Here is a 24,830-nt window from a genome sequence, read left to right on the forward strand (position 1 = left end):
AGAAGTGTCTTTACGTTTGGTAGGTATGGATTAAACGCCCGTGTCCTCATCCAATTCACGTGATATGCGCTCCAAGAAATAATAATAAGTAACATCTTATCCGGAATTCATCAAACGTGTTTGTTATTCGTACAATCTAAGAAGAAATAATTAGTAACAGATAGTACGACGCCCCGATGTTCACATAAGTGCTTTCCTTTACCGTCCAGGAATTACCTATGCTCGTGCTGCAGCCCGAGCTGTGGCTTTGCTGGGATGAGCACATCCTGAGTGAAGACTGAATCTTGACATCAAGAGATAGCTAACTTGGACCAGTACAGCCAGCTCATGGCGTTCAGACGCCCATAGATGACGTGTAGTAGTTCCAGGGATCCCAAGTGCTCTCGTATTGATGTAAAATGATTGGTAGGTATTTCTCAGGCCATTCGCCATAATAGCTGCAAGTGAAGCGAGCCTTGCAATCTTCCCAGTATGCCGGTAACCAGCCTGCTTGCTCCCAATCTATAACTGCAACAACTCGAGCCGGTTTAGATAGTGATAGAATAACATTGCTCCGATGAAGGTCGCCATGTGTGAACACAATTTTGCTATCATCAGGAAGATCTTGGCGGAAGGGCTCCGGGGGCACAGTGTGAGGGTCTGGCATCGGTCGCTTGTACAGGAAGGTGAACCAATCGTGAAATGCTTTGACGGACGTGAATGGCCCGGCTTCCGCCCTATAGCTAGGGTTGATGGCCCTATCTCAAAGACAACCCCGTGCGATGCTGCCTGCACATTCAAGGTTAGTACTCAAAGTCATGTTGCTAAATAGGGAGAGGAGAGACTGGCCCACTCACCAATAAAAGTGTCGGTAGGGTCTTGCTTGAGCTGGCGTAGAGAATCGAAGATTGTCCGAAGCTCGCGGCAAATACGCAAGCGGTCATTCACTTCCATCTCTGGCCAAGATTGTTCTAAAGTCTTGCCGCGTATTGCCTCCATATAGAGGAAGACTTCGCCTCCACCAGTCCGCCATCCCTAGATTTCGGGAACTAGTACGGCATCTTTGAAGTAGTGTCGAATCGCGTAAAGAGACTGACCCTCGGCGATTCTTATATCGGCTCCCCACTTGACAAACAGACCCATAGACTCAAACACAGGTGAGGGACGTGCATTAAAATCAGTAGAGACTTCTCTCCTCTTGTTTCCCTAGTTAGTGCCAGCAAGATACTGGGCACGTGCTTGCGAGCGGACTTCGTCTGGCGATGGTAACTGATTATAGTGCCGGAAAAAAGAAGATAGTTTTACATCGAAGTTTGCATCCGTGGGGACTATGAGAGGGGTTGATGAAACAGGAGCTTATATCTTGATTAACAGATGTCCCGGAGGATTCGAGAGGTGGTAGAATACATGAGAGCGCATGGACAGAGCCCATGATACCGAGGCCAGACAGCCAGCGTTCGAAGGAAGAGTTCTGTGCTATGGAAGCCGTCAATCGAGAGCTAATCTTGCACTCAAGCGCATGAGCACAAGTAGAGATTCGGAGTTCTTGAAGGGGAGGAAGTGATGGCGTTGAGTGCGACAGAAAGACAGCAAGACAAAGGGTCGTCGTGCGGCGCGGACCGTGCCAAGACCTAGTGACTCCTACATCAGCTTAGAATAGATGAAGCAAGTATTCAACCTTCCCCAAACTGAGGCCCGCGCTAAACTGAAACCACGCATGCTAGTATGTGACGGCTTCAGGACACATGAGACCCTCAAAATCTTGGAGTTCTGCTTCGAAAACAACATTATTTTATGCCGGCTCCCCTCCCATGCCTCTCATAAGCTTCAGCCCTGTGATGTTACAGTTTTTGGTCCACTGAAGAAAGCTTATCGCGACCAGGGAGAATGATTATATAACTCGCCAATGCCGCTGAAACATCCTTTGCCCAACATGCCCTCGTCCAGGACCACATCCAGTTCCCGTCGAAAATGAAAACGGTTGAGTATATAAAAGACCTTGAGCTTGATTATCCAGCCTGATATATAGGAGCTTCTGTCTATACATGAATCAGCAATCACTCATTAAACCAACCCTTCTAATCTTCATAGTCTCCTACCTTGTAATACTTTGTCTTAACTGGCTCCTGCTCCGCAGCGTATCGCTGTGCAGCTTTAGCAACCGCTTCCCTCCTCTTCATCTTCTTCTCGGTAATCTGCAAAGTACGCCTTTGGCTTTCCGGAATGCCAGTCAACCCCATTTCACCACGAACAGCAACACGGCGGTCGTTGCTGCGTGAGGATCTGCTTTGTTTTTCATCTGTCGTGTCTTGATTTTTTCCTGCTGTAATAGCTCTCATCTCATCTCTCTTGATTTTATTTTGCGAGCCTCTAGCCCTCGATTGTGCAAGTCCCGGCTGAGCACGAAGCTGAGTGGTATCAGAGCGAGAATTGATCACAACCCCAGAAGGAAGCCTCATTTCTGTATCAGATAGCTTGATCCCAATACTCTTCGTGCGCTCTTCATGTCCGCTATCTGAAAGCTCCCAAAAGTCAAGAAGCTCGGATTCTGCGTTCATCTTGATCATGCAGTGGCCTTTATCTCGCATATGTGTCTGCACCCCGTCCACAGTGCCTTTCGCTAGACTGCAATATAGACATTCATTATATTCGAATATAATGGTTGCGAGGTATCCAAGGAAAGATTCCATGTCTGATACTTGGTTTGGTGAAGGAATAAAAAGGCCGTGGAGGGATGACATGTGGTTTATATTCGCGTCAAGAGTCGGGGAGTCCAAATTGCAGAAAAGACATTGTGTTGGGGGAACTTTCTCAGAGATTTCATGTTCTGCATCAGGTATGTCTTGTGAAATGGAATCGGATTCGACTTCGGTGTCGTATGAGGAGATTTGCTTTTTCCCTTGCTCATCGCTGTCCTTCCGTCGATGGATGATTTCCTGGCTCTTGACTTGTGTGTCATACTGTTCTTCTGATAATGCTGGCAGTTTAGCTACCCGACGTCTTAGATTAGATATACTGCTACCGTTAGCTCCACGCCGTAATGCTTCACGGTAATTCCTACTGCCAAGGCTGTCGCATGTGCGAACGCTGGAGCTCGCTGGTCTCAAAAGTAATAGAGCAAGTATTGCAAGGAAAAACACGCGAGTTCGAAGCCATTCTGAAACTGCTTCTTTTCTGCTGGAAGATGTAGGATGAGCGGAAGCTTGAATGTGGATCGTTTAATGTGTAAGATGTGAAGGTACAGGGGCAATTACAGATAAATGAGAACTGAGTTGATTGATTGTAGTAAGCTAAAAGGCCTTATATAGGTAGGAGAGGTGTAACTATAGAAATAGTGGTAAGACCGCTAAAACTTATATGATTGTTCGGTAACATCAGGTGCTAATCTAAATGAGGCGTAGTGCGATATGAGTCATAATGAGTCTACTTTGCTCATGCACGTTTATTATGTCTAACTAATAGGTTCCGTAATTTAATACAGGTTGAAAGGAACCTTTGAGAGCCAAAGCACACGCTTCTGCTACTAAAAGTAGCAATGTAGCACGTGATTATGTCGGGAAGTTTTTAAGAGCGCCGCACTTGAAACCCTATTCTTAACTAATGAGATAAGTAAATTACACCCTCATGATTATGTACGCTGCTTCTCATTAGTTGTGACAGGCAGCTGCTTTGTTCGGAAGTACCGACCGCTGTGGCGACCGCCCTTGAATATGCGCGCTCCGTTAGATATAAAGGCCGACGATGAGTTCCCAGCTCGCCGTATGTTTCTCAGGCTTCGATAAGATAGCCTGTGAATGTCGTGGAGCAACGAGAGCTTGAAAGTAGTGCTATGGAGCAGGAACATCGTAACGCTGAAGAACGAGGCTCTCTACGAATCAGGTATAAAGGCAATAATGCGAATGTAATCTATAGGTAGGAGTAGCCTATGGCGTTCGTGCTAGGCAAGTATATGCAAACAATAGGCCTTCATGTGGGTGGCGCCATAGGTTCTTCACAATGCGATTGTAGGCGCTCCTCCGACCATCACAGTATGGCTACGTAGCCACAGAGCGTTCAAATAATTTAACGAGTTAGCAGCTGACTTTCCCTTCACATATCAGAATTGGTTAGAGAGAAAGAGCAAAGGTGGAGGGGTTGTATAATACTTACTACGCTACTTTATAGCACAGCACTGTAATATATACATATATTCATCGCTCGTCGCTTGATGCGTGTCGTGCGATCTTGTCTCTACTCCAAACAAAGGACCGTTATATGTGATCCGGAAAGATAAAAAGTCCGCGACTTTTTCTTCGACAACACGACCAGTTTCCACATTCCCTACTGATCAAATTCCCCATGAATACTCAAGTTAGAATCAAAAACAGATCTTGCGGAATGGAATTCACCCACCTTCTGAGGCAAGGCCTCGATTTCCTCGGCCTAGAACATTTCCTTCGAAACGTTCCCGCGCCCCCACAAGTAGTAGAGGGCTCAGGCCCAGATCTACCAACAAACTGCAATCAACCGGAGGAACCGGTACAGGAAGAACCTGTGCGGGACTATTCCGAAGAGCCCCTAACCTCCCGTCTCATCGACGGGGTCTTCGAGTCCGAAGAGGAGGGAGACTACCACCCCGGACCAGCGAAAATCATACTAGTGAACGAGGAGAACAAGCTTTCGGCGGCTTTACTGATGTCGTTTGACTTGTCCAGGAAGATCCAAAACGCTCTCATGAGCAGACGCTGGCTTCAACAGCTGGATTTCGAGCTCGGTCAGCAACGCGATAGCATCGCTACACGGGACCAGGAGCTGATGCTTCGGATCCTTCGAACCGATAATAAAGTCGAGAGGTTCGAAATGGAGTTCGGGAAATCCGGCGAAGGAGCAACTGTCGAGCAACAGCAAGAGATCATCTTGAAGCACCTGGTGCGCCCGTTCCTGCTCGGCCGAGCTGATGATGTCTCGATATTCTGCGAGTTTGGTGTTATTCTCGATGACGTGTTCGTGAATTGTGCGCTGCTGCCCCAGCCACAGGCCCACGAGCGTCCGTTTTTGAAGGCTGTAGTGGAGCCTCAATATGCGCCATTACATCCTGATCTCGAAGAATCTGCCTATAGTGGTCCAGAACTCCATGGAGATGGAGCAAACGCACAGGATGCTGCTGTCGCCCAAGCAAACACAAACCTCGAGCATAGCAGGGTTGATCTTCTCCGAGACCAGCAAAATTTCGATGCTTATGAACATGGGTATGATCAAGACTTCCAAGCCTACTTCTCCACACAAATCAATCGCCTCCATGCTGATGTAAAAGCAGAGCATTATTTGCTCCATCTCTCAGGAGAGCTCGTGCAAGCCGAGAAAAAATTCGAAGACGTCAAGCTCGAAGCTAAAGCAGCGGGCATCTTCCTGCCTACTACCAGGAATCCAACTTCGTCGATTACCCGGATGACGGATATCGCGAGAGCCAAGAACTCGATATTGCAGCGCGTGTAGACCGCAAGCGAATTAGGCTATGGCTCGATGATGCTGAAGGCGAGAGCATGAGTGCGCCGTCGGAGCCAGACATGAATCATTGGCCCATTGATTCGGATAAACCGTTTGATAGTATTAGCGTGCTTGATGAGGACTCTAGTCGGAAGAAGATCGATCGGTGACGGCAGAAGACTAGTCATTATTGACCAGCTTCCGTTTTCGGACGAGTCTTCTTATTTCTTCTTAATTTCGTAGCATATTAGCGTCTTTGCATCGTGATATGAATCAAGAACACAACTACAATTACCATATTCACTCAAAAATTCCTTTTTCCAATACTGAAACACCCAAATGTTTAACCTAGTGATTTACTGAAGTTTGACGTGTGAGTTCGTAATAGAATGGAAAATGCAGCATTGCTTCGACAATCGTGCAAGTGCTTGCTGCCGCGCGTTTGTGGAATTGGCTCGCTATTCGTGAGAAATTAGGCTGGAGAGTAGAAAGTTCGTTCTTAAAGGACGACGTGGTCACTCAAACGAGGACTATATCCTCTGATTCCAGCTGACCAGATTTCCAGAGCCCAATTATCTCGCCCTTCATGATGCCATGGACATAGGACTCGCCCACTAATTGGTACCGATTGTGGTTTTCTTGCTCGTTATCCTCGGGAACCTTGCAAATCACGAATGGGGTCCCGCCACCTAGCAATACGGCGACATCATCGCCAACATCCAACGCTCCTGGTCCTAGTCTTAGGTGTCCATCTTCCGTAATGAACAAGCGACGGCGGGGACACATCCTGATCATGCGATCTATCAGGTCAACGAACGAATCCGTGGGGAAGTCTGGATTTCGTTCAGTCCAAAGGTCTTCGGCAATATCATCAAGCGATAGGGCGGGATCCCACCCTCGAATCAACCCCCAAAGCATGTTGGACTTCGCTGCGAATTGCGGGTCGCCATCCGCCGTTTGCTTTTTAGAAGACATGTTCGTTGTGAGTGTTTTCACAATCACTACATCTAGCGATTCGCGGTCGCAACTGCAGACGCCATCAATGAACGACACAAAGTCTCGGATTATAGCTAAAACTGGGCCCGGGTCAATCCACCCGCCTTGGAGGTCTCTATGCATGATGGGACTGCGCGTTGATACTTGCGATACTTTTACTCCGTGGAGCTTAAGACTCGTGAGATGAGGACTAGGAAGTAATCTGAATGCTTCTTCGCCAGAGGCTTGATACGTTCTTTCAGCACCTTCCAATACCTTCCAACGGCAAATTTATGGGCGCAAAATTCTCCTCGCCTCGCCATGAAGGGGCCCAGGTGGAAGTAGTACTCGATGAGAGCGCCGATCCAGGATCAACCAGTCCTAAGAATGCCAAATCTCGCCCATTCTCCAGGAGCTGCTTAGCCGCAGCTTGGAAAGCACATAGCGCGTCAACTGTGTAGTCTGGCTCAATAATTAGCTCCGGAAACATGTCCAGTATACTGTATACCCGGTCGATGGATAATGCGCATTTGAACAAGTGGTTTGAGGTGAGAATATGCCATATGCTCCTGAATCTTTTGGTGACCTGGATCGCACAGGCGACAAGCAGGCGATGTATGCCCCTTATCACTCGCTCTTTATAGCGCACTCGAAGATGTTCAAAGGGACAGCCGGCAAGTTGGCGATGCGTAAGCTAGAGCGCAGCTTTCCCCACCCTGTCCTAAGGAATCTCCAGCTCGCCGAGCAGTACGAGTGCTTTAGTTGCTAAGACCACCCCTTGAACCACCCAGATTCTCTCAAACCACTCCTTATCAAAGAACTCTAGAAGGGCGTCCCATTGTCCATCGTTGTGAGGGGGTTATCCGGATGGCGCTTCACTCGGAAAACCGAACACCGGAGTCGCTTCCCTGCGCGTAGCGTACTTGGCTCGGTCTTTCAGAGCTGCCGAAATAAATGGCAGTGCCTCGAGCTCTTTGCCGACAATTTCTCCGAGCAATACGAGTACTGTCTCTGCCTTTTTGTAAACGGAGCCCATCATCTTTACTTGATGAGACTTCTCTTCGTTGTTTTTCTGATCGACACACACGGCATCGATCCAAAGAACGCGCTCGGTGTTGCTCTTGCCGTTGGTGGACTGGTCTCTTTTCCGAAATATGGGCTTTTCCCCCCGCAATCGAAATCGTCGCCAAATCTCTGTGATGGAACGTGAGCCCTTCGCGAGACCTCTTCGTAGAACGGAAAGTTCCTTGCTTGGAGCGTCAGGTAGTTGTGCTAATGACTTAGGAGACGAAGGCCATGAAGAGCAGCGAAGAGGCTAACGCCAACGGAGACCTCCTGGCCGTTTAGAGTTATTGATTTTGTAGGTTCTGGTGGACCCCAGACGTAGGAGAGTGCCTCGTATTTTGGCGCTGAATCAAAAGGGAAGACTTTGAGCTCGCCGACAATATCGTCCTGGTCAAATCCAGCATGAAGGTAGAGCAATTGAAATGAGCCCTTCGGCAAGGGTGTTTGGTATAGGCCAGCCATTTTATCTGGTCAAGGGATGTCTGGGTCGGAGGATCCAAGCACGATGGAAGAAGGCGGGGCGCCTGCACTTATACTCCTGTCGCTGCGTCACAAGGCTGAGGCATCAGGCTGAGGCGCCAGGCTGAAATATGAAGATACCCCAGCGCCCAAAAATACTGCACCGTAAAAGGCGAAGACCATCTATGAATATGGGCCACTTGAGAAATCAGCCTGATCCGAAGAGCAACAGCTTGAACTTAATCCCGTCACTAGATGAACGCCGGATTCGATGCATATCGGAAGTCGTGGTGTGCTAGGAGGCACAAGCTGCGGAGACACCACCCATGTTTTATGGCACATTAGAGGATTATTCTGACACTGCGTTTGGGCTGACCTTGAAGGGCTGCCCTCGAAGCGTGCAAAAGTTGAAGATGGAGTTAAACGTTGGCTAAAGTGGAGGTTGCAAAGCTCGTGGAGGTTGGCAGGGCACGTAATACTCAGAACTTTGGGGCTTGCTTATTAACTTATTAAACCTGCCCTTCACAGCTTAGTTTCCCCGCATGAAAAGTATAAACAATAATCCGAAGAACTTGCCCATGTACGCAATAGAGGAGTCTTTTATGTGACAAATCTTGAGGTTCTATATACAGCGCCGTGTTGTGCAAGAGCTCAAGAAGTGGCAGGGTCAAGAATACCATGCCACCTAGTAAAAATGTCCGACATGGTCCGATCCTAAAATTACTCAAGAATCACACCACCACAGCCCTCCAGGAAGCATCATCCACGCGCCGTTATGTTCACGGCCTCCAGCGCTGCCAATGCGCGGGAGGCAGCGGCATATAAGAGCTGCCATCGTCCCGTCATGTGCACCATCCGTATCCTTCCTTCCGCCCGTCAGCCTTCACAGTGGCCTTCTTGAGTTCTACCTGCCTCAGGCTTTGCAAATTATATCTTGGACTCACTATCATACCTATCAAACCGAGTGTTCATCTGTTTCTTGTGAAGATTTGAGCCTTTGGCCCGCCAATCATCCATCATGGCTCCACCACAGCGCCGTATCATGCAGCACATTGACCGCAAGGAGCTGTATACGAATCTCGAGACAAGAATACACTATTTGCATTCGTTCCTGGACTTCAGTTCCAGTACGTCAAAACAGCATATCCATGCACCCACCAGCGACGCTGACAGTTTTGAAAGACGACATCGAAGCCCTCATCTCCGGCTCCAAATACATCAAAGCCCTCATCCCCGCCATCGTCAACATCGTGTACAAAAAGCTCCTCCAATACGACATCACCGCGCGTGCCTTTGAAACTCGCAGCACATCCTACGAAGGGCCGGTCGATCTGAGCCTGACTGAAGACTCGCCGCAGATACTGTACCGAAAGATGTTTTTGCGCGGATATTTGAATAAACTGTGCTCCGATCCTAGCAGGATGGAGTTCTGGGAGTATCTGGATAAAGTCGGGTAAGAAGAATTTTCATGAAGTCCTCCAAAGCACGGTACACGCCTGCAGAAACTGCACGTGGCTCGTTTGAATCACGCTTTGGCCTATATCAAAGCCATCTATCTAATTCACGCCCCGAGGACCTTGATATCCTCTCCTTCCCATTTTTAGCCCACCCTGGGGCGTCTTCCATAACTACGTAAACCCGCAGCACTCATAAAAACCTCATTCAAACCAAAGTTCCGCTAACAACTCCTAGCATGATGCACGTCGGCCGCGGCCGCACCCACCCCCTGCACGTCGAATACGTCCACATCGGCGTCACCCTCTCTTTCATCCAAGACGTGCTCACCGAAGCGCTCCTCTCCCACCCCCGCCTTCAGATGTCCCGAAAGATCGCTCTCGTCAAAGCGCTAGGGAAAGTAATCTGGATCCAGAACGACTTGTTCGCGAAATGGTACGTGCGCGACGGCGACGAGTTTGCTGAGGACATTAAAGTGCCTGAGGTGGAACGAGAAGGGTATCTCCATGGAAAGAAAGTGGTGCACGATGGGAGCGAGAGCGAGAGCGAGGCTGAGTCCGAGACGGGCGGTGGGTGTCCGTTCAAGGGAATGGCAAGGATGAATCTTTCAGGGGACGCTCCCGCTAGGCGGCCCAAGGAGAGCCCACCTCCAGTGCCTCAGAGCACGGGAAAGACGCCAGAACCGGCGGCAGCTTCCTCACCAGAAGCACAACTACCGGCTAGTCCATCGACACCGAGTCCGAATCCAAACCGGCTCTCTGGAAGTGCGATTCCGAGGCCTGTTTAGCTGTTATATGGAGTACTTTGATAGGGCATCAAGTAGGGTATTTTGGTCTCCACACATGTTCAATATCCAGTCTCAGTATGCTTGCTGCCCTCCGGCGCATGATTCCCACTATCTATTCTATCTTACAAACGCTACAAATCATCTCTAATTAAATGTCATTCTGCTACTCTCAAACACTGTTCTCAGCACCCTCAACCAGCTCAACACCCTTCCCATCTACACCCGCTTCCGGGGCAACTGGGGGCTTAACGCGCGTATCGACCCATTGGAGGCCGAAACAGATCGCGAAAGCTCCAAGCGCTCCCGCTAATTCAAGCCACTAAAACAACCACTCATTAGCTCATCAAACCTTCAAAAGTCACCAAACAGGGTCAGAAGAACTCACAAAAGTCTCGGTAATAGCCCCGTTATATGCCTCCAGAACCACTCTCAGCTTATCCGGAAAGTACTGCGCCACCACTTTGCGTATCTCCACATTCCCCGCCGTTAGAAGTTGACTAATTTGCACCGCCTCTAGGCCCGCCGTATCCTGCAGGTTCTTGACCAATCCGTTGTGGTAAATGGCTGCCGCGATGGCTTGAAAGATAGCATTACCGAAGAATTGCCCGAAGAGGATCAACGAGATGGCGAGCGGAATGTCGGCTGGTTTGTCTTTGAGGATAGAGGGAATTAAGATCATGGGTATCTGTAATGCGGAGCCTGTCCCGAGACCTTGCACTACCTGGAAGGCGACCCAGTGGCTGGTCTTGGCGTTGGTGCCAAAGGTAGAGAGAGTGGTGAAGAGGCCGCTGGCGATGCAGAGGACGGAGGTGCCGAATATCATGATTGGATTTAGGTACTTCAAGAATCGGGCTGGGTGGGGTTAGCCTTTGACAGCGTTGGAAAGGGGTTTGGGCACCACGAACCTAGGGTTCCGGCCGTTATCATGGTGATGGTCTGCATGCCTACGAAGGGGAGCAGCCGGATACCGCTGGCAGTGGGACCCACGCCCTTGACGACTTGGAAATATTCCGGGAGGTAATAGGTGGGAACGACGATTACGCCACCTAGACAAGCGATGTAAAAGAAGCAGACGTAGATGGAGCGTCTCTTCATCAGCGAGAAGGGGATCATAGCCGTATCCCCTCGATGCCCCTCCCAGACGAAAAACAGCACCGCAACGACCGCAAAGCCAACGAATAGCCCAATGACAGTCGCAGAGCCCCAGGAGTACTTATTCCCACCCCACTGCAGCGCCAGGAACAGCATAACCATCGACGCCGCAAAAAGCACGCTCCCAAGCAAATCCAACAGCCGAAGCTTCTGCAGCAGCGACTGCCCCACGGGCAGCTCCTCCCTCGGTGGATGCAGAAACACAAGCAGTATCGCAATCGTGACGGCGCCCGTCGGCAGATTGATATAAAAACACCACCGCCAGCTCACGTTCTCCGTCAGCGCGCCGCCGATGATCGGCGACACGACCATCCCGATCGAGAACACGCTCATCACCATGCCCGTGAACATGGCGCGCGATTTGGGCGGCGACACGATGGCGACGATGGACATGCCGCCGGACGAGATGCCCGCGGCGCCGATGCCCGCGATGGCGCGCCCCACGATGAACATGTTGGAGCTGGTGGCGGCGCCGCAGATGAGCGAGCCGAGAAGGAAGGTGCTGAAGAAGGATTGGAAGACCCAGCGCAGCGAGAAGATGGTGGCGAGTTTGCCGGTGAGGGGCTGCAGGGCGCATGTGCACAGGGGGTAGGCGGCGCCGTACCAGCCGATGTCGGCGGTGGTGTGGAAGTGGGAGGTTATGGAGGGGATTGCCTGGGGGGTGGAGTGTCAGTGTTGTGTTATAGGGGCAAGTGTGTTAAAGACGGCTGTGGAACGTGGAAATGGAGCGTTTGGACCGCAATGGACGGTGTGGCGATGGGGCGATCTGCGGGCTTGAATCGGGAGGGTTGCGGGCTTACTGTTGCGATTACGGCGATATCTAGGCTTGCGAGGAAGCCGGAAAGGCTGACGGCTGCTACGACGCTGTACAGCTTGATGCCTGTCAAGAATTGGGGTTCCCCCTTCATGGGGGCTTCGACGGCAGTTGTAGTCGTGGTGCCGCTTGGCGGAGTGTTTTCTTTGGACTCGTCCATGGCGATAACTGGTTGGAGGATAGATGGGTTGAGTGTACAGACACGAAAAAGGGACAGTATCGGAACCGAAACAGGAGACTTGTGAGAGGAGAGCACACGCTGTACACCCAAAAGTCAGTTCTGGGTCCACCAAGGATGGAGCTTTATTTACCTCTTCGAATAGTCGCGTCGAGTCAGCGTGGTGGCCGTCTAGGCAATCATGATCGGTATCGGTATATTCTGAGCGTCCGAAACAGAAGGACCAACAACGCTTGAACACCACGATTGGTAGGACCAGACCACGCGAGCTCGAATTGGGAGAGAGTGGTTGTTGTGGTTGTTTTGAAGGCTGCCTGATATATATTCATTTCCGACTCCGACTCCGAGTCTTAGGCGATGGGTCCACGAGCGTGTAAGTGGCTTTCAGCATCGTTCTTCGCGAGCCAAACAGAATGCTCATGAGCTCTCCCAGTACTACGGTCCGGCCCGGGGGTTTCCTGCTAAATCCGCGGCAAAATCCGAGCCGGCGGGTTTGTGGTTTGAATAGTCTTGGCTTGCATGTTTTTTCTTGTGGAATATTAGGCAGACGTATTTGAGGTCATGGCAGCAGCCCAAAATCACATATTGAAGCATGATGAAATCGAGGCGTGATGCTATTACGGGTCCTAGCGAGCTATTAGACCAGGTCCACCATCTATGATTCTGGCCTCAAGGTGGAAGAATTTCTGCTTGGAACACTAGGACCTATTGCGTTGCGCTGGTATCGAACGATCCTACTCAGTCTACAATCTCCCCGTTACTCGTTTCTCATATTTCTACAAGGCTGAAAACTCCGACTCCGTCCTCCGCACCCCCACAGCTTTTTGCATGGTTCATGAGCAATTACATCGAGGGCATGTGGGGCCGACCCCTAGTCTGGGTCTCTATTCACGACATGCTGTCGACGGTCGGAGCACGGTTTGACGCCGCGAGACCGTCAATGGCCTCATCAGCAGCCTCGTTAATTAAAGTAATCCAAGAAATGCTATCAAGCCAGAATCATGGGAAATACGAAGTTATTGTCGCCTTAGTCTTGATATATTTCGGTGGTAATGAGAATCTGAAGAGGCACATTTCATTGAAATAGATCTTTTGAGAAATATCAAGCCATTTAGACCGGAACACGGGAGACAGGATGCCCGAAAAGTCTTCTATCAAGCTAACTTGGCGATATCTGTACTCAAGGTATATCCTTTTGCAAGGCCCACAGTCTGTGCAGTCAAAGCAACACCACAACCTTGCGAGCCGAAACTCCCCTGCGTACCATATCTACAGCTCCTTGCAAACTCTCCAGTCCCCTCCCCGCAACCAACGGCTCTGGCGCCGGAACGAACGACCCAGCCTCCAGCGCCGCCGGTAAGAAATCCTCCCACACCGCCTTGCCAACATGATTGTCCTTGCACGAGGGCGCAAACACCTTTTTCATCACTATCCCGCCCGGGGGATCCGGGAATCCCCAGGCCACAGTAGCGACGACCTTGACGCCGTCCGTATTTCGAACCACTTCGAGCGTGGGCGCCCACGCAACGGCGCCAATGGCGTCGAAAGCCCCGACTGAGGATCTGCCCCTGAAGGCGTCTACGAGATCGGTTATGACAGTAGGGCTGTTGTAGTCGAAAGCAGAGCCTGCTCCAAGCCTCTTGACGTACTCGAAGTTCTTCGGCGACGCGGTCGTGATAACCTCGTAGCCGGCCGCGACCGCGAGCTGGATCGCATTGCTGCCAACGCTCGACGCGCCCCCCCACACCAACAGCGTCTTGCCGGTGGCCTTCTGCGCCGGCGCGGTCGGGAGTTGGAGGGCGAGGAACTCAGGATTGAAGAGCGCGTCGGCGGCAGTTGAAAGACCGAGCCCAAGCACGACCGCGTTCGCGAACGGGATGTTGTCCGGGATCGGGCTGGCCATGTTGGTCTGCAGGATGGTATGGGATTGGAACGCCATCTCCTGCTCGCGTTTGGTGGACGCGCCAACGGCGAACCCGGCGACGCGGTCGCCTTTCTTGAAGCGTGTCACGCTGGGTCCGGTGGCGACGACTTCGCCGGCAACGTCTTCTCCGAGGATTGTTGGGAAGGTCAGCGGATATAAGGCTGTGTATTGGATCTTGCCGTCGATGGGGTTGATGGCGATGGCGTGGTTTTTGATGAGGATCTGGTTTTCTCCTGGGGTTCCGAGGATAGCGGGCTTGACCTCGAAGGGAGTGGATAGGGCAGTGATCCAGGCGGCGGTGTTAGATACCATGGTGTACTTGTGCTTGGTGGATAGGGATGTGTATGTGCTGGGCTGCCTCGTCTTTGCAATTGAAGACCTTCAAGGGTATGGGATTGTTAGAGAAGTCGTGAGATGTGAATATGAGGATCAGGAGGAAAGAAAGAGACACAAGAAGTTACAGTCGATATTCAAGAAGTTGAAAGGCGCTTTATGTACTTGCGAGTCACTTTCTCTGCTCGATGATGTGTAGGTCTATCCCTGATAGCTCGCGCTACGCTAACTCAAGACAGTCCGAAGTGGCCCAATATATTCTTGGGAGATCTCATTAGAGCTAGCGTAGCGCTCCTCGCATCTCCGGTGTTAAGATGTAGCTCGGACGTGATAAAGATACAGGGTTAGAGAATCATCTTAAACTAGGGGATGAAATAGCTCCAATCTAGATGTCAAACGGGGAAGAGGGGTTACTCAAGAAATCCTGACCAAATGATCATACACCCGCTTGCTAGAAATTCCCTATCAATTCCGGGGGTCTATGCATTAAAAGAAGTCAGCTATTAGTTCCAAGGATGGCCCAAGCAACAGGTACGTAGCTCCGCTCACATTTGCCAATAGAGTGGCTTGTCCAAACCCCATATTCGACCCAGTCCAAGCAAGGCATTTCCGCATATACGTTCGCATTCTTTCAGGAACAAAACGCATCTCTGAAGTGACGTAAAGCGGATGCATAAGAAGCAGGCCTCCCAGATATTTACCGGGATCTATGACTTCTTTGTTTCTTGACCGCTGGCTTATGAAGACTTGCAGATTATCCGTTAGGTGATACGGAATCGACGCAGCCATATCGTCGACAAGGCGATTGACCACATGCATATGCTCAACGTAGGAGTCATTCTCGCCAAGGGTCTCGGAGAGCTGGAAAATGAGAGCAAGTAGTAAGAGTCGAGCTGTACGGATCACGTTCCACACACCAGCAACATAAAGGTCGAAGTACGTGTGGATTTTCCCCGGCCAATAGCCAACGCCGATTTCAGATTCTGAATGGTTTTGTTTGACATTGCAGATGGTGGTGGGTTTGAATTCCGTGGCTCGGGAGGTTTCCCACTCGGCAAAGCGTTGGTCTAGAGCGATGCTTTCCTTCCTGAGCGCATTCAGATCTTTTGACGCAAACAACGATTCTGATCTTTTCCACAATGAATCTAGGCTAAGCAGCAAATCATCGAGACTTTCCCCTTGGCCACGCATAGCAGGGATGGAGAACACGCCAGAGACCTGCTTGATGCTGAAACCGGCATTTGTAGCAGATGGGATCTTGTCGACTTGCACATTGGCGGTCCCGTGTGGCCCTTGATTGGATCGAACTGTGCCCAAGAGATTCAGAGGCGAGGTTCCAATTTGCATAAAAGCTGCTAAGCCCTTTGCATGAGCATCGTGGTTCCCAGGATTAGTCTCATCGCTCATCGTTATCTGTGTCCAGTTCAGTCCTCTGATAATTGCTATCCATGACTGCTGAAGTAGTGCGAAAAGTACGTACCTGGAAGATTCCCAGCAACATAGCAATCAATTTGGTTTCTGCAGCACTTGTGGAAGCTGGATCTTGTATAGCCTTGGCCAAGGAGCCGAGAAGTTCTTGGTAGAAAACACCAGCCTTATGTACAAGCTGTGGTCTGTTCAGCGGCTTGCCGTGGGTCGCAAATGATACCGCTTGGCAAGCTTTCACCAGGTCACACTTCGGTCCTCGACGATAAGCCATCATTTCAAGACCAGAGAGAAACCCTCGGGAAAGGTTTGGATTGGTCGAGATGATGCAGTAATCATAAAAGAAAGCTCTCAAAGAAAGCGCATTGCTCTCCGTCTGCGATGTTTCTACAGGCAGAATGTCTTCCGGAAGGCAGTCCGTACCTGGGAGAGGCACGCGCTTTGGCATTGAGCACTTTCGAGCCGTTGTAATAAAAGAGGACGACTGATTGGCACCGCGTGCTTCGTAGAGTCGGAACCCAGAGAACCCAGGGTCTTCATAGCCACCGCATGCGCGGTTTGCGTTGATACATCTCATACACGACTGATTACAAAGGTTAGACTTGTGGGAGTGGACTCTACAAGATGCTGGAGCCATCTACAAATAAAAGCTTCTATACACACCGGACGGGTGCCATCGCACTATAAGTAAGGCAACATACATCGTATCAGTCAAGTTGCATTCTTGGGAGCGAGGAGCAATAAGGCAAACCTTTTTCCGTCGCCGTTTACAGGAATTACAACCACGAGAGGGCCCTAGATAAACCATAATCCAAGACTATTTAGAAGGAGCTCTCTCACAGCGCCCATCTCTAAATGAAAGGGGAAGAGGTTTACGTCGTCAAGCAAAAGCTTATCAGATAAGTACTGAAAATGTTGAAGAAGGGATGACGTGAAGGCACGGACTTTATCCACTGTACTCCTTGCGGTTAGCGTTGCGCTGCTCTAAATATAGCTGCGAGTCGTCAGGTCATGCATCTGCGTGTAGTTTCCGCCAATGATGCTCCGCAATTTCGTAATGGTGCACTGTGAGGAGCCCGTTTGGGCTCTTGTCGTACTAGTAGATTCTCAGTAATGGTACGAATCATGCATTTCTCGTAATGGTGTAAAGTCCGTACTGGTCCCTTACATGCACCTTCGTATTGGTATAAACTTTGAAATGGCACGCAGCCCGTAATGGTCCCTACCTCAGTCTCTTCGTAATGGTGCGCCCTTCGGAAGGGTACAGATATCGTAACAATCCCCATGGCGCCAACTTTGTAATGGTACGCATCTCATACTAGCCCCGATTCTGCCGAATTTGTACTGGTATGTGAGTCGTACCAATCCCCATGACGCGGCTTAGGAGAACGAAAATTGCTCAGGTTGTCAATGTGGACTCTGCTTTCATTGTAGAGGCCGTACGGGCCGTATGTATAGAAGAAGGGTGATACACTCCCTAGGGCTACCAGCGCAGCCGAGCCGAAAGGAAAAACAATCATGCTAATATAGGAGGAAGTAACAGGTAGTGCAACATCAGCGCAGCAGTAACGTATTACTCTGCGTATGAACCGTATGAGTTGTTGATCCTGGGTTGTATCTACAACCCGAGTAAAGTGGTTTTCCCCTTGTATTTCCTCCAGTTTTTCTTCTTCTTTTTTCATTTTTGTTCCTTTTATCCTACTGCTTTTCTGAGTTTCGTTTCAAACAGTCTGTCAGTGAGTTCTGCTGCTGACCGTACATCCTGTACAAAGATGCGCTGATGTCCACCTGGGTAAGTCCCAGCGAGTTATGGTCGCGCTCCGCTTCCGATGCGATTCAATGTTTCGGTTCCTTGAATTGAACGAAGAAATCGAAATATTCCATCATCCAGTAGTTCGCCGTTCTTAGCCGTAGGTCTTTATACGCCCAGCTAATATCGAATCTTTCCAGCACCTTCAAAAGGAAGGTACGCATTTCTATCATCGCCAATTCACGGCCGACACATCCACGGCAACCTTTTGCGAACTGCTGAAACGTCAGATGCGCTCTTAAGCAGTCGGAATATTACGTAACTTACCGTTAAGAAGTTCTGATCCATCATTTTTAATGAAGTGTTGTCCGCCTCAAGCCAGCGTTCGGGCCTGAAATCTTGTGCATCCGCTCCATATATATCGCGATCACGATGCGCCAAGTACTGAGGAATCCCAACTGCTGTGCATTCGGGCACATGATAGTCATCAGCTTTGAGGCCTCCCTGTGGCACGATCCTTTCCATCGGAGGGCTGTTCGAGGTGTGGACCCTTAGGGATTCTTTGATTACAGCGTTACTGATCAAACAGTTAGACATGCCTGCAGCAAAGCACTTGATAAGTACACATATGGGATCGCAGTATCGTTACCGTTGCGAATGATGTCTATCAGTTTCCGATGGACACTTTCACTGAGTAGTAGATAATAGATAATTGTCGTGAGGCTGACAGCTACTTCGCGGGCCGCCGCTAAGCTATAACATATCAGTCAAGCCTCCTTCATTGAGTAAGACTTACTAAGCCTCGAAAAGAACGTTCACAGCCTCGATGTGTTCTGACCCATTGCTCTCCAGGTCGCGATTTGTGAGCACCGTACATAATAAAGAATTGCCGCAACGATGGGGCTGAGCACTGTGTTCGTATATCTTCTTCTCGATTTCCTGGATCGTTTGTTATATACGATCTTTATCACCTGATGAAGAGGCTTACATCGAGTAACTGCTTAGGTGGGTCCGGAAAGCTAGAAAAGCTTCGACAGAATGTCATGAATCTATCTTTGGCCAGGGTCATTGGACACCATTGCGGAACCTGGCCAAGTACAGCAGCAATCCGAATGATAGTTTTGAAAGAATAAACCATCCGGTTGAAGCCGGATTTTGACTCCATGTATCCTATCGAAATGTGCCGATTTGCTGCATGGAAGCGAAGTCCGAAGATGTCGTACAAAGGTACATGGAGGACGATAAATAGTCCCTCATTGGTACGCGAGAGATCAGCCAAAGGGCCATTCCTTACTACGTAGCAACATTTTCATCTTCTGCAACTTCCAAAGCCACCTGGACACCCAAGACATAGTAATAGCTCGCTATGTCCGGTACACAAAGCAAGATCGCAGAGCTCGCGGCTGTTGTTAGCCGCTTCGCCACTGAAATCGACGGTCACCTGCAAGCGCAAGGCCTCGAGAGCCCGTCGTTCTCCAACGGTGCACCACCAATTTTACCGCTTCCTCCAGCAGCCAGGGCCTAGCTGCTGTAGGCCACTTCTGAGCTTCGTGCACTACTTATGGGCCCTTTGGGATACTTGAAGCACCTAGCAAGTCCTACGGTAAGTCCATAGTCCTCACTTTGCTGTCTTGCACAATGCAAATGTCCTGATTCAACGTAGTATAACGTTCTTGCAAGCCTGCAGTTCATTCACCGATACGATATTGCTTCCAAGATTGGATCTGATGAGGAAGTTACCTTCGAAGACATCGCACGAAGATGCAACCTCGATGTGCAGGACGTTCGCAGACTTCTCCGTCTTTCCGTCGCTTTTCACGCTTTCGAAGAACCAAAGGATTGTATTGTGAAGCATTCCGCCGTTTCAAGATTTCTTGTGGACTTTCCACTAGCAAATCAATGAATCGGTCACTTCTGCGATGAGGTGTGGCCGGCCGGGTGCAAGACAATCGAAGCAATCTCCCACTGGCCGGGCTCGCAGGAGCCCCACGAGGCGGCTTTCACTCTGCGACATTAGTCGGGACGCGGGTTTTTTGATGACCTACGAGAAAATCCCGACCGCGCCTCGTGATTCTCAGGCGGTATGCGATTTCTGAAAACAACTCCAGAGTTCGACATCGCACACTTGATCAGAGACCTGGCGTGGGATACTCGGAAGTGTCCAGGTCTTGTGGTTGATGTTGGTGGAGGTGATGGCTCCATTGCTGCTGCTCTTGTGCGCAAGTTTCCGTCAGTCAAATGTATCGTTCAAGATGTTGCAAGTCCAACCTGCACCGCGAGCGTTCCAGATGCGTGGAAAGACCGACTCCAATTCCAATGCCACAACATGTTCACAGAGCAACCTGTCCAGAGCGCTGATGTCTATTTCTTTCGCTCCACTTTCCACGACTGGTCAGACAAGTACGCAATCCAGATTCTACGGAACCTCATTCCTGCACTGAAGAACGGTGTAAGAATAATTGCCAACGAGGTATGCATTCCCACTCCGAACACTTCCCTCATCTCAGGCTCAGCTGTTGTGGTAAGACAACCCGCGCTTCTATGCCTGCTAGTACCAGCACTTTACTTACAAATTTCAAAGGGGATACGACCTGACAATGAAACAACTATTCAACTCAAAGGAACGTAGTGCACAGGAATGGATGGACCTTTTCGCAGCGGCTGACAATCGGTTCTCGCTCGAAAGAATTATTAGCTCGCCTGGCTCTATCCTGGCGGTTATCGAAGTAACATGGATGACGGAAGTTACTGAAACGTGAGTGGAGGGAAAGCGATAGGACACTCTCACTATTCGCTTTTTTGTCTTCAAATACATCCCCTCAGAATCGACACAGATTCCTATATATCATGCAAAGCTTTAGAAAGCAAATGCAGCCTTCCAAAGTTTGCCCTCGCCATTCCCAGCTATGATTTCCATTCCACCTCAATTATTCCAAGGTCAGAACCACGAGGCGTTCCAATCTTCTCAATTTTGAAACAAGGGTCGGCTGAAGCGAGCAACGCCTCCCAGTCGCGAACCTCTCTCGCTTTGCCGTTCGTGAGCTCCCTCATGCCCGTGTCAAAGATCCTGCGATTGAATTCCTTAGTCTTTCGTTTCAAAGGAAGATATTCCAAGGTGCTCTTCTTAACTCACCTGAGCGTTCTCTCCTGGAGGGTAGGGGCCTCGCCGGGCTCAGGCAGAATGTGCTCGTGAAGCACGATCTTCGAACCGCTTTCAAGCGCCGGTACTAATGCCCGTAAAATGCGGATAGCGTATTTATCAGACCAGTCATGCAACACCCACCGCAGAAGGTAAACATTAGCACCCTTTACTGGCTGCTCGGTGAAGAAATCGTGCGCCATGAAAGAGACTCGTTCCTTGAGATCGGATGGAAGGGTTGGACTGGCCTTTGTGATGACCTCTGGTAGTTCTTGAACGATGCATTTCAGGTCAGGGTATGCTTGTGCAATGGGAATGCTGTATTCCCCGCTAGATCCGCCAACGTCCACTATCGTCTCGCAACCGATATGTCCCCAGGGGTAGTTCTCCAGTAGCCACTTCGGGGAGTTTCCTGGGCCCTTACTAAAGAGCGCCATTGCTGCCGCGAATCTCTCAGAACGTCCAGGGAACTTGGCCATATGCGCGAAGGCGTGATCTTCCGTGCCATTTGCGAGGTTGTAGCCCTGCCAAAGGTGGAAATCAGCAATGCATGTGCTATTCTAGAACCATAGTGCGGATTTTGGGAAATGCATTGGGAATGACCAGAGAGATACGATGTGCACTTACGGTTTGGTTCGGCTCTTCTGAACCCGGCCATTTTTGCATTGCATCCGTAAATCTCAATGCCGCTGGATGTATCTCGCTCGCGGTCATGTCAATCCACTAACACATAAGATGATTTCGAGCTAACTTCTTAGAAGCTGCTGTGTGCGCAACTATTCCATTACCTTTCTCCTGAAATATATATGACGGGAGCAACGCTCGTACGATGCGTCTGACTTCTGGCTCTGGCAGCCGGCATCTTTCAGCTAGCTCATCGTACGTAGCGGTATCGTGACCATCAGGAAAGCTTGAAGCAATATTGAATCGGCTAACAGCTTGAATATTTGCGAACTCGGTGGCCTGCTGAATTTTTAGCACGCTATATTATGGCATCTAATGCGCGCGTACTGTCTAAGCCGCCAAAGTGAAATAACCTGAAAGCAAAGCTAAAAGCTCTCTGCGAGCTATGATGGCGGCATCTCTAGGAGAAGCAAAATCTGGCTCGAATTGAAATTGGAGCGGAACGTCGTCCTCGATGGAGAGATCTGGGAGATTATTGGCCTTCAGATAATCCTGCAGTTTCGCCAGGTTCTCCGATACGGATGTCGCGAGCTCCTCTGTGCGAGAAGTCATCGTGTAGAAGCGGAAGAATCAAGAGACTCGAGTGTGGTCTTGGAAGTGATAGTCTGTTTCGTGTGTTTCTTGTTCACTTCCCTTCGGAAAGAAAGGGTGGAAGCGATGCCCGTTGCGACCTTGGGCTAGATTTGGGAGCTTTCGCAGCTTTCCAGCATGTCGGGACTTTGCTTGCGCCGTGAGAACAAAGTGGAGGGAGCCAATGTGGTGCTGGGGGCAGAGTGTACACAGCAGCGGCAAACAGATGTAGAGGAGTGGGGTGTATTGATGAAGCTATTGAGTGGTGCACGGAGGTGCCTGACTAGTCGAATCTTTTCGAGCTGACATCACCTATGGCCAGAACGAGGACGTGAGGTAGCAAACTAGTCCAACGAGAGCTGAATTTCATCGCAAGCGGAGAAATGCAGACAAGACAGTCCGAAGGGGGGCAAAAATGTTCTGCCGAAATCGTTTTCCAAATCATGCGCATACCGCTAGGCCCGTATGCTGGCGATCATGCACTCCAGACCGCCAATATTGTGGTACAGGCAACTCGGTCTCCGAAAATCCTAGCCATATGTCACGTATATTAACTTCCGCTCATATGGGAGTTTCTAGGGGCTATACCCGGTACCCTGCAGCAAGCCAAAGCAGCTTGACATGGCATACGGTATGAGAAAGAAGCACTGGACTAGAGATATTGACCGAGTCTTCGGTTCGTTTCACAATCGCAACGGGTATGAGTATATGAGAGTTTCTAGTCAAAACGCACAGTCATTCCCCGCATCAGCAGTCCGCGAATTCTGCAATTTTCAAGACTCAAACGAGACCCAAACATCAGCAAACCATGAGACTCCACATTGTCATGGTCTTCCTTTTTGGAACCACCATACTGGCGGTACCTGTAAGCATCGAAAGTGAGTCTACTCGAGGGGAGCGGGCCGCAAGGCGTTCCACTAACACATAAAGCGGCAAAAATCTCCGCGCCGGCCGAGCCTACAGGTAATGCACAGTCAGCATGGTGGAGTTAAGCATTGACATGGCTCCCAGATAACGACGAATATGTGGTCTATCCCGACGTCGATCGCGACGAGGACGTGGTTTACGCTTATCATGCTATCAACGATAAGTGATGAAGGGATGGTGGACGTTAAACGGTTGGGTGGAGATAAGATTTTACGAGGCCAGGGGCGACCTGTGAATTATAGCACAAATCGACTGGTAATTTTGACGCTCGTCCACTTTTGCCTGTTGTGATGATATCAATGGTGATCAGCCTGTTCTTGTGATGGACTGCGGGGTGGCAGATGGCGGCAGGAAATCGACTAATGTATGAAGGCTCGTGTTTGAAGATCTATGGAATTCCGTTAGCTCCTGCTGCATCAGCGCGCCTAGACGCCCATTTGATAAGTGGAAGGTCTACGCCGCAGTTTACCAGCTTACTTGCTATATTGCATATCCTGTGTGTTTATATCATTCGACAAGCTCATTCCAGAGTGGTCAATAATCCGTCCGCCGACGGATTGGGGGCAGAGTAGATTTCCTTCCCGTCCTAGTCCGTCCAGTCGGAGGCTTTCCCGCCTTCAATCTCTTCGTAGTCCGGATTACTTCGGTAAACGTGCCAAGATTATGCGTTGTTGTGGTAGAAATACGCTTTTTAGGGGTAAATTCACCTAGCATCTCCGCCCCCATGCCCCCACGCGTTCCTCTCTATGCTAGATTAGGACAGCGCCTTACCTCTTCAAGTAAACACGTAATGTATCAATACAAATAATCCATCGTCTAGTCTGCTACTAACCGTCCAATCCAATCGGTCCTAACTCAATAGGGCCAATCCGGGGCTATTATAATCCGTCAACCGAAGACGGGATTTTAGGACGGATTACTGACCACACTGGCGTCGAGTAGCATCAAGTAGCGTCACGCCCCTTGGGGGCGTTCCTTTTTCTATATATTCTGTTAGATAGTCACTCAAGAAAATCAAAGTTCACAATCTAAACCTGAGTCCTGCAGACAGAGACCACAGGCGCCAATAAGGATTTGAGGAGGGCGGCACGCGCCATTTGCCCCGAAGGCAGCAGTCGCAGTTGGCACCGCCTGCGACGCCGGTGCTGCCTGGGCCTTGTGCGCCTAGAGATTGAGAGAGCATCGGAGGCAGAGAGGTGAGAATTGACAGCAACGGCGGAACGAGGGATTTGGGAATATTCTAAATAATATGGGTGTTCCGCGAGGAGATCGATCGATGTGCGGAAGCTGCTTAATGCTGGCTTTGTAGACGATACCAAGTTGAAGGGGATAAAAGGCGAGCGGGCGAGGAGGCGCTAAAAGTTGTTAACGACGGTAAGATAATGGAAAGACGAGATGAGATGGCTCCGGACGAGGCGGTAAAGCGGTGAAGAGGCGGAGCGTGAGCTGTGGCATGTAGCCGAACACATGCCTTCTTCAAGCGAGAATTTGAAAGGGGGGGTGATCTGGTGGGAATGCATGAGACGAGAAAGTGGAGTTAGAAGCAGGGTATATGTTTTTATAGTTAACCTAACTTAGACGTTCGAAGACTGATTATATAAGGCAGAAAAACACGCTAAGCCGGAAGAGAAGGACCGCCTACGAAGGAGCTCGTTTTTCTTGAGTCCTACCCTGCCACTGAGATTAGGCGAGGGCATATGACTCAAGAAAAACGAGCTCCTTCGTAAACCTGAGGGGGAATTCCCTCG

At 50.0% G+C, this 24,830-nt stretch overlaps 13 protein-coding genes across 13 annotated transcripts; 4 read left to right on the top strand and 9 right to left on the bottom strand.

Moving 5' to 3' along the window:
- Nucleotides 1-334: 334 nt before the first annotated feature.
- On the bottom strand, nucleotides 335-1,411 carry BDZ99DRAFT_488604 (uncharacterized protein; the record flags this gene model as incomplete). The annotated part of the gene is made up of 5 exons (XM_033722916.1): nucleotides 335-737; nucleotides 833-995; nucleotides 1,077-1,174; nucleotides 1,208-1,334; nucleotides 1,387-1,411. The coding sequence occupies 5 exons, from the start codon at nucleotides 1,409-1,411 to the stop codon at nucleotides 335-337; spliced, it is 816 nt and encodes a 271-aa protein (XP_033576746.1).
- A 180-nt stretch (nucleotides 1,412-1,591) lies between these two features.
- On the bottom strand, nucleotides 1,592-3,235 carry BDZ99DRAFT_509215 (uncharacterized protein). The gene is made up of 3 exons (XM_033724386.1): nucleotides 3,041-3,235; nucleotides 2,079-2,994; nucleotides 1,592-2,018 (listed from the first exon to the last, which is right to left on the bottom strand). Exons 1-3 carry the CDS (start codon nucleotides 3,133-3,135, stop codon nucleotides 1,989-1,991), a joined length of 1,041 nt encoding a protein of 346 aa, XP_033576747.1. The 5' UTR covers nucleotides 3,136-3,235; the 3' UTR covers nucleotides 1,592-1,988.
- A 1,082-nt stretch (nucleotides 3,236-4,317) lies between these two features.
- On the top strand, nucleotides 4,318-5,454 carry BDZ99DRAFT_477153 (uncharacterized protein; the record flags this gene model as incomplete). The annotated part of the gene is made up of 1 exon (XM_033722095.1): nucleotides 4,318-5,454. One exon carries the CDS (start codon nucleotides 4,318-4,320, stop codon nucleotides 5,452-5,454), a length of 1,137 nt encoding a protein of 378 aa, XP_033576748.1.
- Nucleotides 5,455-5,709: 255 nt separating this feature from the next.
- BDZ99DRAFT_36344 (uncharacterized protein) lies at nucleotides 5,710-6,770 on the bottom strand. The gene has a single exon (XM_033714713.1). The coding sequence runs from the start codon at nucleotides 6,562-6,564 to the stop codon at nucleotides 5,965-5,967; it is 600 nt and encodes a 199-aa protein (XP_033576749.1). The 5' UTR covers nucleotides 6,565-6,770; the 3' UTR covers nucleotides 5,710-5,964.
- A 638-nt stretch (nucleotides 6,771-7,408) lies between these two features.
- BDZ99DRAFT_342198 (uncharacterized protein) lies at nucleotides 7,409-7,881 on the bottom strand (the record flags this gene model as incomplete). The annotated part of the gene is made up of 2 exons (XM_033714388.1): nucleotides 7,409-7,560; nucleotides 7,701-7,881. Coding segments are annotated over 2 exons (333 nt in total), but the record flags the coding sequence as incomplete, so codon positions are not given.
- An 803-nt stretch (nucleotides 7,882-8,684) lies between these two features.
- BDZ99DRAFT_463544 (uncharacterized protein) lies at nucleotides 8,685-10,426 on the top strand. Its single transcript, XM_033720104.1, has 3 exons — nucleotides 8,685-9,071; nucleotides 9,127-9,397; nucleotides 9,637-10,426. Exons 1-3 carry the CDS (start codon nucleotides 8,963-8,965, stop codon nucleotides 10,184-10,186), a joined length of 930 nt encoding a protein of 309 aa, XP_033576751.1. The 5' UTR covers nucleotides 8,685-8,962; the 3' UTR covers nucleotides 10,187-10,426.
- On the bottom strand, nucleotides 10,356-12,246 carry BDZ99DRAFT_388230 (putative transporter; the record flags this gene model as incomplete). Its single annotated transcript, XM_033715561.1, has 4 exons — nucleotides 10,356-10,505; nucleotides 10,572-11,038; nucleotides 11,092-11,992; nucleotides 12,139-12,246. The coding sequence occupies 4 exons, from the start codon at nucleotides 12,244-12,246 to the stop codon at nucleotides 10,356-10,358; spliced, it is 1,626 nt and encodes a 541-aa protein (XP_033576752.1).
- Nucleotides 12,247-13,549: 1,303 nt separating this feature from the next.
- Nucleotides 13,550-14,566, bottom strand: BDZ99DRAFT_388522 (zinc-binding oxidoreductase CipB; the record flags this gene model as incomplete). Its single annotated transcript, XM_033715578.1, has 1 exon — nucleotides 13,550-14,566. The coding sequence occupies one exon, from the start codon at nucleotides 14,564-14,566 to the stop codon at nucleotides 13,550-13,552; it is 1,017 nt and encodes a 338-aa protein (XP_033576753.1).
- A 431-nt stretch (nucleotides 14,567-14,997) lies between these two features.
- On the bottom strand, nucleotides 14,998-16,460 carry BDZ99DRAFT_521108 (putative C6 transcription factor; the record flags this gene model as incomplete). The annotated part of the gene is made up of 3 exons (XM_033725588.1): nucleotides 14,998-15,066; nucleotides 15,137-16,000; nucleotides 16,068-16,460. 3 exons carry the CDS (start codon nucleotides 16,458-16,460, stop codon nucleotides 14,998-15,000), a joined length of 1,326 nt encoding a protein of 441 aa, XP_033576754.1.
- A 1,388-nt stretch (nucleotides 16,461-17,848) lies between these two features.
- On the bottom strand, nucleotides 17,849-18,287 carry BDZ99DRAFT_388032 (cytochrome P450; the record flags this gene model as incomplete). Its single annotated transcript, XM_033715554.1, has 2 exons — nucleotides 17,849-18,057; nucleotides 18,086-18,287. The coding sequence occupies 2 exons, from the start codon at nucleotides 18,285-18,287 to the stop codon at nucleotides 17,849-17,851; spliced, it is 411 nt and encodes a 136-aa protein (XP_033576755.1).
- Nucleotides 18,288-19,465: 1,178 nt separating this feature from the next.
- BDZ99DRAFT_509219 (S-adenosyl-L-methionine-dependent methyltransferase) lies at nucleotides 19,466-20,539 on the top strand (the record flags this gene model as incomplete). Its single annotated transcript, XM_033724387.1, has 3 exons — nucleotides 19,466-20,283; nucleotides 20,321-20,488; nucleotides 20,528-20,539. The coding sequence occupies exons 1-3, from the start codon at nucleotides 19,846-19,848 to the stop codon at nucleotides 20,537-20,539; spliced, it is 618 nt and encodes a 205-aa protein (XP_033576756.1). The 5' UTR covers nucleotides 19,466-19,845.
- BDZ99DRAFT_532494 (putative O-methyltransferase) lies at nucleotides 20,351-22,137 on the bottom strand (the record flags this gene model as incomplete). Its single annotated transcript, XM_033726480.1, has 5 exons — nucleotides 20,351-20,829; nucleotides 20,896-21,425; nucleotides 21,529-21,590; nucleotides 21,630-21,839; nucleotides 21,939-22,137. The coding sequence occupies 5 exons, from the start codon at nucleotides 22,135-22,137 to the stop codon at nucleotides 20,667-20,669; spliced, it is 1,164 nt and encodes a 387-aa protein (XP_033576757.1). The 3' UTR covers nucleotides 20,351-20,666.
- Nucleotides 22,138-22,910: 773 nt separating this feature from the next.
- Nucleotides 22,911-23,249, top strand: BDZ99DRAFT_571546 (uncharacterized protein; the record flags this gene model as incomplete). The annotated part of the gene is made up of 3 exons (XM_033728102.1): nucleotides 22,911-23,033; nucleotides 23,086-23,118; nucleotides 23,167-23,249. Exons 1-3 carry the CDS (start codon nucleotides 22,964-22,966, stop codon nucleotides 23,247-23,249), a joined length of 186 nt encoding a protein of 61 aa, XP_033576758.1. The 5' UTR covers nucleotides 22,911-22,963.
- Nucleotides 23,250-24,830: the final 1,581 nt, after the last annotated feature.

Source organism: Mytilinidion resinicola (assembly GCF_010093595.1).
Source record: "Mytilinidion resinicola strain CBS 304.34 unplaced genomic scaffold BDZ99scaffold_10, whole genome shotgun sequence".
In the NCBI taxonomy this organism is placed as follows: Eukaryota; Fungi; Ascomycota; class Dothideomycetes; order Mytilinidiales; family Mytilinidiaceae; genus Mytilinidion; species Mytilinidion resinicola.

Bases quoted from the DNA above. Each gene is read 5' to 3' on its own strand.
- BDZ99DRAFT_509215 (XM_033724386.1), bottom strand. From the start codon at position 3,135: ATGGCTTCGAACTCGCGTGTTTTTCCTTGCAATACTTGCTCTATTACT. The intron at 2,995-3,040 runs GTAGGAATTACC...TAACGGTAGCAG, and splicing joins CACATGCGACAGCCTTGGCA to TATATCTAATCTAAGACGTC. The intron at 2,019-2,078 runs GTAGGAGACTAT...ATTCATGTATAG, and splicing joins TTAAGACAAAGTATTACAAG to ACAGAAGCTCCTATATATCA.
- BDZ99DRAFT_36344 (XM_033714713.1), bottom strand. From the start codon at position 6,564: ATGCATAGAGACCTCCAAGGCGGGTGGATTGACCCGGGCCCAGTTTTA.
- BDZ99DRAFT_463544 (XM_033720104.1), top strand. From the start codon at position 8,963: ATGGCTCCACCACAGCGCCGTATCATGCAGCACATTGACCGCAAGGAG. The intron at 9,072-9,126 runs GTACGTCAAAAC...CAGTTTTGAAAG, and splicing joins GTTCCTGGACTTCAGTTCCA to ACGACATCGAAGCCCTCATC. The intron at 9,398-9,636 runs GTAAGAAGAATT...AACAACTCCTAG, and splicing joins GAGTATCTGGATAAAGTCGG to CATGATGCACGTCGGCCGCG.